This window comes from Drosophila innubila, chromosome X (genome assembly GCF_004354385.1).
Source record: "Drosophila innubila isolate TH190305 chromosome X, UK_Dinn_1.0, whole genome shotgun sequence".
Taxonomy (NCBI): Eukaryota; Metazoa; Arthropoda; class Insecta; order Diptera; family Drosophilidae; genus Drosophila; species Drosophila innubila.
Window position 1 is genome coordinate 3,960,215 of NC_047626.1, and position 13,525 is coordinate 3,973,739.

Below are 13,525 nucleotides of genomic sequence, written 5' to 3' on the forward strand. Positions count from 1 at the left end.
TGCGTTCAATTTCAAACACATACAAAACGAAGTTATTAAAGACGTTGCAATTATTTCAATTCTTTGAGTTTTTATTTTAGATTTAGGGTTGCATAACTTTTAAAATCAAAACTTTTTTCTTGTTAAATGAATACTGAAATATGTCAAGTTTAAATTCTGAAAATTTCAGCTGAATTCATCTATTATTAACTCCCTTCCTAAGCTCTCCCAAGAAGACGTTGCAATTATTTCAATTCTTTGAGTTTTTATTTTGGATTTAAGGTTGTGTAACTTTTAAAATTAAAACTCTTTTCTTGTTAAATGAATACTGAAATATGTCAAGTTTAAATTCTGAAAATTTCAGCTGAATTCATCTATTATTAACTCCCCTCCTAAGCTCTCCCAAGGTGACGTTACAATTATTTAAATTCTATGATTATTATTTTAGATTTAAAGTTTCGTAACTTTAAAAATAAAATCTCTATTTTTGATAATTGAATACTTAAATATTTCAAGTTTAAATTCTGAAAATTTCAGCTGAATTCGCCCATTATTAACTCGCCTCCTAAGCTCTCCCATTTCTCCCACTACTTAACTGCTTAGATAATTATAATTATAGGTACTTATTAGACAATTGTGCCCTCAACAATTCGGCACAATGCATAACAATTCTAAAGTGCCTTGCAATTGTTTCAATTGTGAACTAATGAATGAGTTTCGGATTAGTACTAAATACTCCTTCAGTATCCCATCCTAACCACCTAACCTCACTAATTAGGCTTTGCTCAATGCGTTTGCAAATCACACAGCTTAACTTTCCAACTTGAGGTTAAGCAATTAGACATTGTCTGTGGAAGCCGTATGAAACTTGGTGGAATTCTCAAAATTTTAATAGCATTTGTCGCAAAATTTCAGTTAATATGGCTGTGTGCGGAATTGTGCTAGTAGAATTTTATTTAAGTGTATTTAAGTGAAGAAAATTATAGCTAAACTATCTTTGTACAAACTAAGTTGGTATGAGTATTTTATAATAATGCTTTATCGCCTCTTCTTAGGTTAATTAATATTTAAAAAAAAATTTTATACAATATAAATAAAAAAAAAAAATATTATCGAAATTTCAATTATACATAAATTGCATCCTTCGTAATTTTATAACTTCTATATTCTTCATCCTGCCTAATTTTATAATTTTTATAATTTTATATCTATGTATTTACTATATATTTAAATTGTACGTACGCTTCATGCATTCCAATTTTATAATTACTAAAATTTTTTTATGCTTGATTTTGAAGCAGTAGAAAATTAAAAAAAAAAAATTGTAATTGAAAATGAACTTATAAATTTATTGACATAAAAAATCAAGTCAAAAAAATCACACAAAATGGAAAGCAATTGAAATAAGGCTTCAATTCATTTATTTATTTATTGATTTCACTCAATCTTGTTCAATTTTTAAAAGGTTTCATTTGAAGAGCATTTCTGAGAAATCGATTGAGTACAAATAAGTAGTTAAAAAGAGAAAAAAAAGGAAGGGTTTCCTTTTAAAAACGATTTTGAAATTGTTGCAAGAATACGAATACGAATTTAAAGATAGAATTTTAAAAAGAGTTCAGTCAGCTGAAATAGCGAATAAAGCGCTAAACAGAGAAAAAGAAGCAGTCAAAAATTAAAAAAATAATTTTTTAAAGTTTTTTTGAGATAAGTTATAGTTATATCTTTAGTCTGTCTGGCCAGTAAACTGTTGGGTCTGTTCCAAAGGACACGAATGCAAAACATGCATATAAAAATAAAAATAAAAATAAGAAGAAAAAGAAGTAGAGGAAGACAAGGCAAGTTGCATGCAGATTACTTGCAGCTTTGCCCACAATAAAAGCTGTGGCATTGACACTTACCTGCCGCGTAGTAGCTGATTATCGAGTAAATGGAAGGTGCTGCTGATGCCATCACCACGGGGATCACAAACGCGTACATGCAACGCGGCGCGGCACAAATGGAACCACGAGAAGTAGCTGCAAAAAGAGACAAAAATAAACGGACAGACAGAGAGAGAAACAGCAATTACAACTGGAGTCTTAGCTGGATAAAAGTTGGAGCTAAAATGGATATTGTTACACAGAAAAAAATGCGGTAAAATAAAATAAAATCTATACAATGTCAGAGGTACAATAGTCCCGAATTTTTTTAAACGAAATATAAGTTAATTAATCAAATCTTTTAGCTGTTTTGAATTTTTTTTTAAAGTTAATTCATTGCTATTTTTTTTGCAAATTGTCTTAACTTAATATTTATAATCTCAATACATACTTGAAAAATGCTTGCTAAAACAAACCAGGGAGATAAATAATGATTATTCTGTTACTTTCTTTTTCAATTGAATAAACTATTCACTTCTAGAACTTTAAAAGTGCGTAAAAAATATACCAAAATTTTTTTTAAATCTATGCAATTTTACCATGAACTTCAAACTTATGATTTTTATTATTTTATCATAAAATAATTGTTATACCAAAATTTTTCATTAATCTATTCAATTCATGGTAAAATTTCAAACTTATGATTTTTATTATTTTCACATAAAATAATTGTTATTTTTGAGCAAAAAAAAAAATAAATAACAAAAGAGAAATAACTCATAAAATAATGACTATTTCTTAAGTTTTATTTATCCATTATTTCTTGAGTTTTTTTTTGTGCTAAAAAATAAAACTAAAGTTGTTATTTTGACTAGGAATATAGATATAAAATTTGAAAATATTTCTTTTAAAAAATTCAAAATACTTTGAGTTTTATTTTTTGTATCATAAATAATGATTATTTCTTGAGTTTAATTTTTTCTGCTCAAAATAATTAATAATTATGTTGTAATTTTTATAATAAAACTTATTGTACTTAATTGTATTTGTATCTGTAATCTTTAACATAATTTTTATACTTGGTAATTTTTTCTTTGCCGACTGCTTTTAGTCGTGCAAAAAATAAATAAATAAATATAAATAAATATAAATAAATATAAATAAGTATAAATTATTATAAATTAATATAAATAAATATAAATAAATATAAATAAATTATGATTACAGTCCCTGTTGTAAATTTTAATTCTAGATTTTTTTCTGTGTAGCTTGTTTCAATGGAGTTTTACAGGAGCATTTTAATGGTGCTTATTTCGGGTATTTCGGGTACTCACATAAAATCCAGACTGCTGAGATTTTGCAGCACCGCCGGATCGAGGGTCTTAAAACGATTGCCCGTTAAAAGTAAAGAGCTCAGATTCTCCAGACAGTCGAACGCGTGCAAATCGAATTTCTCAATGCGATTCTCATTTAAATGCCTAAAAAAAAAATAAAAGGAGTTGAATTTCAGTCGCTGTTTTGTGTTGGTTGCATGCAACAAATCAAGCTTAAAAGTTCACGATGTTAACATTTGCCACTTGCCACCTCGTGGTAAACTTTCATCATTAAAGTTGCGACCGCACGTAATGTGGCACCGCCATTTGTTGCATGCCACAGCATGCAAATCAGCCTTGCCACTCAATATGCATTATGCCCCTCAAAACTTGCCATGCCCCACAATTGATTAGTTTTTATTTTTAGTCTTTTTTTTTTTTAGTTTTTCTCTCTTTTAAAACTGTTATCCATTTTGTTTCTTCACATTTTTTAAATATTTGGAATTTTTCATGTTTTTTTTTTTGGGTTTGCTTTCGCATTCCAATCAGAATGCTGTCCCTTTTTTTCGGTCATTATTGATAAATGAAATTCCTCAAGCGTAAGTTGCACAAGCACAAACACCAGACACCACCCCAACCACCCACCCGAACCACCCACCGTCCCAACTCCACTTCGTTTTTGGTACTAAGCCCAAGCAAATTGAAAAACTCGCAGAACAACTAAGCCGCGACAGATTTTTATATGCCTCAGAGATGCCTTGGGTTTGCGTATGGCCAACATATTTTTGATATACCCTGTTGTATGCACTTTGCAGGGCATACACGACGTATACGCAATGTGTCAGTGCAACTAAATGAATGTAATTACTTAAATAAGTCTTCAAAGTTAAATTAATTAACCATAAGTTATAATATTCACATATTAAATACTCGTGTAATTCACTTAATTACTTTTGCAATTACTGAAGTAATTAAGTTAATTACACACAAACACATATTAAATACTCATGTAATTCAGTTAATTACTTATATCAGTTTTGACATTAGAATTTACAATTATACAAGTAATTAAACGTTGCCCTAAAGTAATTTTTTCTTAAGCCTTTTTGTACAATTACTTAATTATTTAACATTAATATGTACGTTATATGTTGTGCATAGTTAAATTTAACATGATTAATAATTACTTCAGTTATTTCATAATAACCACAAGTAATAAGTTAATGTAAGTAATGGGATCACTTAAACTTTCAGGAAATTAATAAATTTTTTCAATTAAATATGTAATGTAAATAAATGCTAAGAACTTTCGTCATTTGAATTTTTTTTAAGTAATTAAAGGCTCTATAAAAATAACTCTACTATAAAGTATTAAAAAATAAACGTATTTAAATTTATTGCGATCAATTAGTTAAGGTTTTATTAAGATTTAAAAAAAATTAGCTTATTTGATTGATATCAATTAGTTAAAATATTTTAATCAATAGCTAAAACGAGAACTTGAGTGGGCAAAGTTTAAAATTAGTCAGTCTTGTTATGTGTAATTACTTAAGTAATTAAATTCAGAGTATGCAGTTATTTGTGTAATTTAGCTTACACACTGAAATTACTTTAGTTTTAAAAGTTCTTTACGGCAAATTTTTCAGAATAATTTGGCCAACTTTCATAATTACCTAATTACTTACCTTAGTAATTAAACGCTGAATGTGCAACTATTTAAATAACTAAATTTTCTGACTGAATGTAGCACAAATACTCTACTTATTACTCTTATTTAACAAAATTACTTATGTAATTATAAGTAATGTGCTTAACTATTGAAGTAATTAAACTCTTTAATTACTAAGAAACATTAGAAATTAACATACAATTTGCATTACTATACTATGCTCAGTTAAAGCTATCTCTTAACTGGGACTATTCAAGCTATTTACAGGGTATATACACAGGCAGTCATTGAACTTAAATATTGTTTTGTTTCGCATTTGTTAGAACTTACAATCCTTGGAGATAGCTGAGGTTGCAAAAGGTTCCATCGCGTATGTGAAACAATTGATTGCCAGCCAGAAATCTGAGAAAAGAGAAGCGAAAAAATGTTGCTAGAATCTGTAAACTATGCGTGCCTCTTAAAGTGACTTGCCTCAGTCCCCTCCACCCCTCCGTACGCTTAACAACCCTTTTACCCACCCTATTGGCTGATACTTACAAGTGTCGCAGATGCGGAAATGTAAATGTGTTGGCCGCAATGCTCGCAATTTGGTTTTGGGCCAATGAAAGCGTATGAAGATGTTGCAAGTTGGTCGGAAACATGCCCGGCTGCAGCTGTTGCAAGCGATTCTCATTCAGGTAGCTAAACATGAGAGTGGCGACACAAAGATAGAGCGTCACCTGGTGGCAACTTAAGCGTGATTTATGACATTTTACTTACAGCACCTCCAGACTCTCCAGTTGCCCAAAAACGCTTGCCCCAAACTCAGCTATGAGATTGCCACGTAGATCGCTGCAACGAGAAAGAAAAAATAAGAGAAACAGCAATTATATGGCACAGTGGCGTCAGCTAAGGGGGGCTTAAATGTTTAAGGTAACCCTCGAAAAATTAAAAACATATATTATGAAAATTAAATCAATTTAAAAATATTTTTAAGCACAAAAAAAAGAATAACAATTGTTTGAGCCAGTGGCGTAAGCTAAGGGGGGCTTAAATGTTTAAGGTAACCCTCATAAAATTAAAAAACATATATTATGAAAATTAAATCATTATTAAAATAATTTTTACGCAAAAAAAAGAATAACAATTGTTTGAGACAGTGGCGTAAGCTAAGGGGGGCTTAAATGTTAAAGGTAGCCCTAAAAAAAAAATTAAAAAACACATATTATGAAAATTAAATAATTTTAAAAATATTTTTAAGCAAAAAAAAAAAGAATAACAATTGTTTGAGACAGTGGCGTAGGCTAAGGGCGGCTTAAATGTTTAAGGTGACCCTCGAAAAATTAAAAAACATATATTATGAAAATTAAACCATTAAAAAAAAATATTTTTACGCAAAAAATAGAATAAAAATATTTGGAGACAGTGGCGTAAGCTAAGGGGGGCTTAAATAGTCAAGGTGCTACTCAAAAAATTTCAAAAATATGTAACTGAAATTAAAACAATTTTAATAATAGTTTAGAGCAGAAAACTTAATAACAAATATTTGAAAGAGTGGTAAAGGTAATACTAAAACAATTAAAAACATATTATTATTATTATTATTATTACCATCCAGCGCTACAAGTTATAAAAATTAAACCAGTTTTTAAAGATATTTTTATACAGAAACAACAATTACAATTACAGTTTTTAGCGTCAAAAATACTCCGGAAGATATTTAATCCTACAAAATTATTCAACATACACGTAAAATAACGCACATTTATTTGTTTCTAAATTAATAATAATAATAAAGTGATTTTCCATCAATATAACAGTTATTACCAGGGACCATAATCACTATAAGTTTTATTTTAAAAATCTATTTTTAATGATTATATAATGATTTTTACGATTTTCTTCAACAATAATAATTATTTTTGATCAAAAATAAAACTCAAAAATAATGATTATTTTTGACCAAAAACATAAAACTCAAAAAATAATGATTGAAAATGATTTTTTTTTTTTTCGCTCAAAATAAAACTCAACAATAGTTTATGACTTCTTAAAATTCGTCCTTGAAGGTCATGTGATGTATCATATGAAAGGTATTAAGCCATAGATCAAGAATATCTAATCATATCGATGAAAAGTTTAACACAGAAGTCATAAACTATTGTTTATATAAATGCAGAGATTGTGCAAAACTAAAAATTTTGGTGTAATTAGTTTTTTTCTACGTTCATTAGAAGTGAGTGATTTTTTTGTAAAAAAAAATATTAAATAATCATTATTTACGGTCCCTGGTTATTACTTAAGACAGCGGCATATGCTAAAATCTAGCTTTTAAGCTAAAAACTCCCTTTAGAAATTATCAAAAAAAAATGCATAAACTAATTTAAAAATTTCTTAAATTTTATGACATGAATGTAAAGCATTCAACTCACAACTGTTGTAAATTTCACCTAAACATTAATTTCACTGCGACAATTAAAGCAATAACAATTTTAATAAAATCTTGACGCAAAATTAAAATTCAGCTAAAATTCAGAACACGTTCGCAAAAAACCACAAAAACGTAGATAAAAGTTTGAGAAGCAACAAAAATAAATTAGGTAATTTATGTGAAAAACGACCCCAAAAGTAATAATTTATTGGACGCCACTGTCTGTGGGGGAAATGCAAAGTGTTGTGTGAGGTTTGCTATGATAATGGGGGAATTTCTAAAGAGATTTTTTGTATTTCTGGACTACTTACAGTTCCTCTAAGCGTTGCAGATAACGGAAATCGCCAGCACTTAGGCTACTCAGTCGATTGCGTGCCAAAATTCTGTAGGTAAAGAGAGAGAGAGAGAGTGAGAAATTGAGATATAAAAGACAATTCACAACTTGCCACATTAGTCGTAATGTCATTTTAATGTGCCACACAACAATGGACAACATACACAAACACAGAGCGTTTTAATAAGCCATTAAATGCAATCTGCATGCCACCATGCCACCATGCCACATGCCTCAATTTAACAGTCAGGCATCTGAGAGTCCTAAATTCTCCGCTTCTCCGGTTCTCCTTTTCTCTGTTTCTCCGAGTCCGGCAAAATGTCAACAGAGCCTGCTAGAAAGTTGAAAAACCAAAAATCGCAGCTGCTGTGCCGCCGGTGTGGCTTAGGAAACCACCCCCTTCCCCCCCTCCCCCACCTTCTCCCCTTTCTCACACTCGCCTCTTGCTGCTGCAACCCCCTTTCCCCCCTTTCCTAGCCACTGCCATGCCACTTGCTTGCCACAACGTGTAACTGAGTTGTTTATGTGTGTTTTTGTTATGCTTTTCTATACCCTGCGACATTTAAAAATGCCCAAAAACGGGTATAATGTGTTTGTGTGTATGTATGTAGCAGGCAGCAGCAGCCTTGGAAGACTCCATTAGTTATATATATTCATAATCAGTATCAAAAATCGATTCAATTTCGCTCTGTCCGTCTGTCTGTTTGAACAAGACAATCTCAGCGACTATAAGAGCTAGAGACTTGAAAATTGGTATGTAGGTTTCTGAATACCAGATGCAGCTTTAGTTTGTTTTTATTTTTGGATTGCACCACTTTATCAAATAGCTGCCATAGACACCTTGGGTCAAAAATCAAGCTTAAGTACGAAAAAATGTTATATTATTTGAGACATCTCATCAAATCTGACAGAATATGCATTTAAGTTGGTCTTGCATAGACTGTTGAAATTGGGTTCAAATCGGATCACTATATCATATAGCTGCCATAGAAACGATCGCTTGAAAATCAAGTTTTAGTACAAAAAACTTCTTTGTTTATTGAGATTTTTCAACAAATCTGATAGGAGCGATCGGTCGAAAATGAAGGTTTGGAATGGAAATTGTTATTGTTTCTCAAGATATCTCAAACAAACTCGCAGTTTATAAATTTGTGTTTGTTTTATAAAATCTGACCAAATTTGGTTTAAATCGGATCACTATATCATATAGCTGCCATAGGAACGATCGCTTGAAAATCAAGTTTAAGTACGAAAAACGTCTTTGTTTTTTGAGAATTTTCAACCAAGCTGATAGAATAAACATTTAAGCTGGTCATATACATGCTGGCCAAATTTGTTTGAAATGGGTCCACTTTATCAAATAGCTTCCTTAGAAGCGATCGGTCGAAAATCAAGTTTTAGTACGAAAAATGTCTTTGTTTTTTTTTTTAAATATCTAAGCCAATTCGACAAAAACTGCATTAAAACTGTTTCTTTATAAGCTGATGAAAATTTATTCAAATCGGGTAACTATATCATATACACTGAAAAAAAAGACCAACTTCTAAAATCAAGAACATTCATCTTAAATATTTTGTTCTTAAAATAAGATTATTTTAAGACCAAGTTACTAAAACTAAGACTAATCTAAAAAATCTTAAGGACTTAATATAAGAGAGAAACCGCTTTAGTTGTGAAGCAGTAGGCGGCGGTTCGAGTCCCACTCGTAATAAATTAAATTAACATTTATAAAATTACTAAGACAGAAAAAAATGTATATCAATATTAAAAAAAAAAAAAGAAAAATTATAAATAACATATAAAAAATTATTTTATTTATTTTATTTTTTGATTTTAATTAAAAGAACATTTCTTCTTAAAATATTAACTTGGTCTTATTTAAAATATTCTGAAAACTAAGATGTGCGCTCTTAATTTAAGAATTTTATGTTTATTACGCATTTTTTAGACCAAAAATCTTAGTTCTGAGACCAAAATCTTGATTTTAGAACATTTTTTTTATCAGTGTAGCTCCCATAGGAACAATCTGCTCAAAGTTAAATCCAGCGCTCTGCAAGGTCAACAAATCTCTGACGTTCCTAATAAATTTAAGGTGCCTGATCACAGGGTATCCTAAAGTTGCTATTGCTGCTTTTGTTGTTGTTGTTGCTTCCGTTTTAGTGTTGTTGTCGCCGTCTGCTGTTGTCTTTGGTTCGTTTCGTTCTCAAACCGACACCGGAACAACATGCAACCTTCATGCCACATCGCCTGCTTCGAAATATCAAGAGAAACTTTTACTTTTGGCCTGCGTGTGCTAATATTTTTATTGTCGATTGAGCTGCAATTCAAAACCCTTGGAATTTCAACCTCTAACCTCTAAACTCTAACCTCTGGCTGGTGCTGAAGCTACAGCTCAGTGGAGGCCAAACAATGGGCCACTTTATGACCCAAAATGGCATACGATGCGTATACGCAACAAAAGCATGACAGCTGCAAAATGAGACAGAGCGAATGGGTATGGGTGAGAGAGAGAAAGGGACATACACACACACACATACACATGATTATTATCAGTTGGTGCTCACACACACACACACACACACACGAACACACCCACACACACGTTGATATAATCAACAATTGCGAGTGCACATAACTGTCTCTGCTCCTGTTCAAAATGTCCCTACTAAATATCTGTGTGTGTTTGTGTGTGTGCCATATCTGTGTGCATATATCTATAGTTATTGGCAATTACAGCATTTTTCATTTCTCATTGCAGCCACCTCAGGCCAGACCCGAAACCCAGATAATAAGCCCCTTTTTGTACTTTCGTTGCGCCCAAAAGTTGACAACATTGTTTTTTTCTTTCCATTTTTCAGCAAGTACAGTTGCGCACAAAACATATACAATGCATGGCCACAGAGCGGGATGGCAATATAGCCTATATTGACATCCAGTTTAATTTTCTCTAACGATTTTAATTAGCTTAACTTTAAATTGCAAAGTTGAAATCAAGAAAGAAAAGTAAGTAAAGCAAAAGTGTAGCTAAATTTGTACTAAATCATGCATTTTATTTTTAAATATATTTTTTTTATTAATTTCACTAATTATTAATTAAATTAAGTGTGCATCTTTTAAAATTTCAATTCAACTTTACATTTTCAAGACTTAAAACAATATATTATTATTATTATATTTGAAATTTAAATTTCTAATATATTGTTTAATAAATTTAAGTTCTCAAAATTTCATTGTAATTACAGTATTTTTTTATGTTAGAAAAACAAATATATAAACTTGATATATCTTTGTATATTGACACAATACCTTAATTATCATATCATATTATTGATTCAAGTTTAATTTTATACAAAAATATATAAACTTATTTTTATATAGAGTTAAGACAAATAATAAAAATCTTTTTCAACTAAAAAATGTTATTTGAAACTTATTTTTTTAAGTTGCTGGAATTTGTAGCTTAAATTTTTGTATAATTCATGAATTTTCAATGCCTAAAAGTGCATTGTATATCAATATAACTACCATTATTTATACTATATCAACTAACTTTGTACATAACTGTGGACTCCACTAAACTCTCATTGACTTTCAATATTTATTCCCTGAATTTGCATACAAAACTGCGAAATAGTACGTAAACAAAAGTATTTAGCAAAAGCTTTAGCTGTCGCTTTTAATTGTATATTTATTGTAATTTTATAAGCGAGCATCACATAAATAGTTAATGCACATTTATTTACAATACAACAATAGCGAAAATTTAACTAAATTTTGCATTATATGACTGAAAAATGGCAATTGCAATTTCATAGCAAATAATTAAGTCAATCTGTTAATTAATGTGCAGATCTGTTAAGCACTGAAAAAACAATAGCACATTAACGCCTGCAACACCTTAATGTTGCATGCGGCGTATACGCAATTTATGAGTGCGCCTGGGAATAGGCAACAGTTTTGTACTCTTGTCGAAAACAAGGGAATTACGAGTTGTTTGTAACTGTTGACAAGCTAAATTAAATTTAAACTAGCAGTGTAAATACTCTTAATATTATAATATGCAAATTATAAATATATCATATAAAATATAATAAAATAAATTCAGACAACTGAACTAAAATAAATTGTTGTAAAGGAATTTTTTTATTTTATTTTTTTTTATATCAATAAAACTATGCAAATGTCAGTTTTGAATATAACCTTATATATTCTGCACTATGGGTGAAATTTTGGAATGTTGCAAAAAAAAAAACTTTTTTTAATATAATAAAGATCCAATAAATTGATTTGATTTTGACTAAAAATCACGCTTCTTTTTTAAAACAGATTTAAGTTAAGAAATAACTACTATATCTTATGACAAATTTATATTTTAACTTATTTTAACTTAATTGATTTTTATTCAGCTTAAGGTGCAATCAGTGTGACCAGCGCATCAATAAAAAGCGCATGCGGTTAACGCGCGTTGACATAATTACATCTATAGTAAAAGTTTAATAAGTAATACTTACAACAATCTCAATTGATTGCCCGGGGCAAAGAAATGCTCTGGTAAACGTGATAATTTATTATCGTCCATATAACTGGAAGAGGAAAAAAAAGGAAGAGCAAGGACGAAGGTCAATTTCAGCAACAAAATAAATGAAGTGCACATAAATTATAAGACTTAATTATGAGTTATTCCACGACCTCCACAAGTTCACCACCCCCCCTTCCCCCTCCCAGTCAACCCTGCACCCCTCAATCAAGTATCTACTTACAGTGTCTTCAAGGAAATTGCGGCCAGTCTGTCGAATGCATGCGAGGCAATCTCACGGATTGAGCAAAGCTTCAGTACACTGTGCATAGGAAGATAAAGATACAGATACAAATACAGATAAAAGATACAGCTACAGATAAGAGACACAGCAACGGCAGAAAAACAATGCATTATACTTAATAAATATAAAATTCAATTGTCAAGTTTCGCTGCGAAAACTTTTACATCACATGCAAAAGTTGAAATTGAAAGAAAGAATTTTATTAAATTTTGTTTGCTTTGCTTTGGTTTCGCCTTTGCCATTGTTTGGGGGCGTTACTGAATGTGCCACTTTGTGGCATGTGTGGACACAAAGCTAACGGAACTCGTACTATTTCAACCGTATTCAATTTTCACAGTCAGCTCTTTCATTATGACACATTGCATTGAGTTTTCTCAGCCAAAATACTTTCAATCCGGTTGTGGAAGTATTCTTTTGTGTAAACTCAAAACCATAATATGATCATTTTAAAATTAGTATGCAGTATAAACATATATCTCATGCTGTCTATATTTTAGGACTCTCAGAGTTTAATAATAGTACTTTTTAAATGCACAATTCATGTTATTTCAGTTTTGGTATTATATAATTAAGACAGATTTTAATTTTGATAATGGTTTAGCCTCTAAGTTCATTCTGCTTTACAATTTAATTACTTTATTTTTTTGTAGATCTGGCAATTGACTTAAATGCTAAGGGTCCCCCCTTTGAACTTTTGAAAATTTTAAATTTTAAATCTCAAGTTTTTAATTTTTATCAACTCCTTATATCATAATTATTATAAAATAACACTTTAAACTTAATTCTGAGACCTTTCACTTTTTGCAAAAAATCATGCCAAATTGGATAAAAATTTTGACTTGTAAAGTTGCTAGGTTAAAGGCCTGACTAACTTCCAACTCTCATAACTTTGTCAAAACTCAACCGATTTTCAAGCGGTATGTCATTTTGATCTTGATTCAGCCTCTAAATTCGTTCTGCATTCAAACTTTAATAAACTTCAATTTTTTTTTTGTTATGGATTTTATTAGACATTGACATTCTATGCTAAGGGTCCCCCCTTTGGAATTTGGAAAATTGAAAATTTTAAATCACAAGTTTTTACTTTAAATCAACTTCTTATATCACAATTATTTTAAAACAACACTTTAAACTTAATTCT

The 13,525-nt window shown here is 30.2% G+C and overlaps 1 protein-coding gene across 1 annotated transcript in view; it reads right to left on the reverse strand.

The window, feature by feature from the left end:
• The window catches only part of LOC117793304 (relaxin receptor 2), a 47,396-nt gene that overhangs the window by 10,699 nt on the left and 23,172 nt on the right, over window positions 1-13,525 (reverse strand). Inside the window, exons 5-12 of the mRNA XM_034633591.1 lie at window positions 12,325-12,402; window positions 12,076-12,147; window positions 7,542-7,613; window positions 5,580-5,651; window positions 5,358-5,501; window positions 5,151-5,222; window positions 3,173-3,316; window positions 1,878-1,994 (exon numbers count right to left, since the gene is read on the reverse strand). Of these exons, the coding sequence (XP_034489482.1) occupies window positions 1,878-1,994; window positions 3,173-3,316; window positions 5,151-5,222; window positions 5,358-5,501; window positions 5,580-5,651; window positions 7,542-7,613; window positions 12,076-12,147; window positions 12,325-12,402 (771 nt within the window). The remainder of the gene's footprint in view (window positions 1-1,877; window positions 1,995-3,172; window positions 3,317-5,150; window positions 5,223-5,357; window positions 5,502-5,579; window positions 5,652-7,541; window positions 7,614-12,075; window positions 12,148-12,324; window positions 12,403-13,525) is intronic.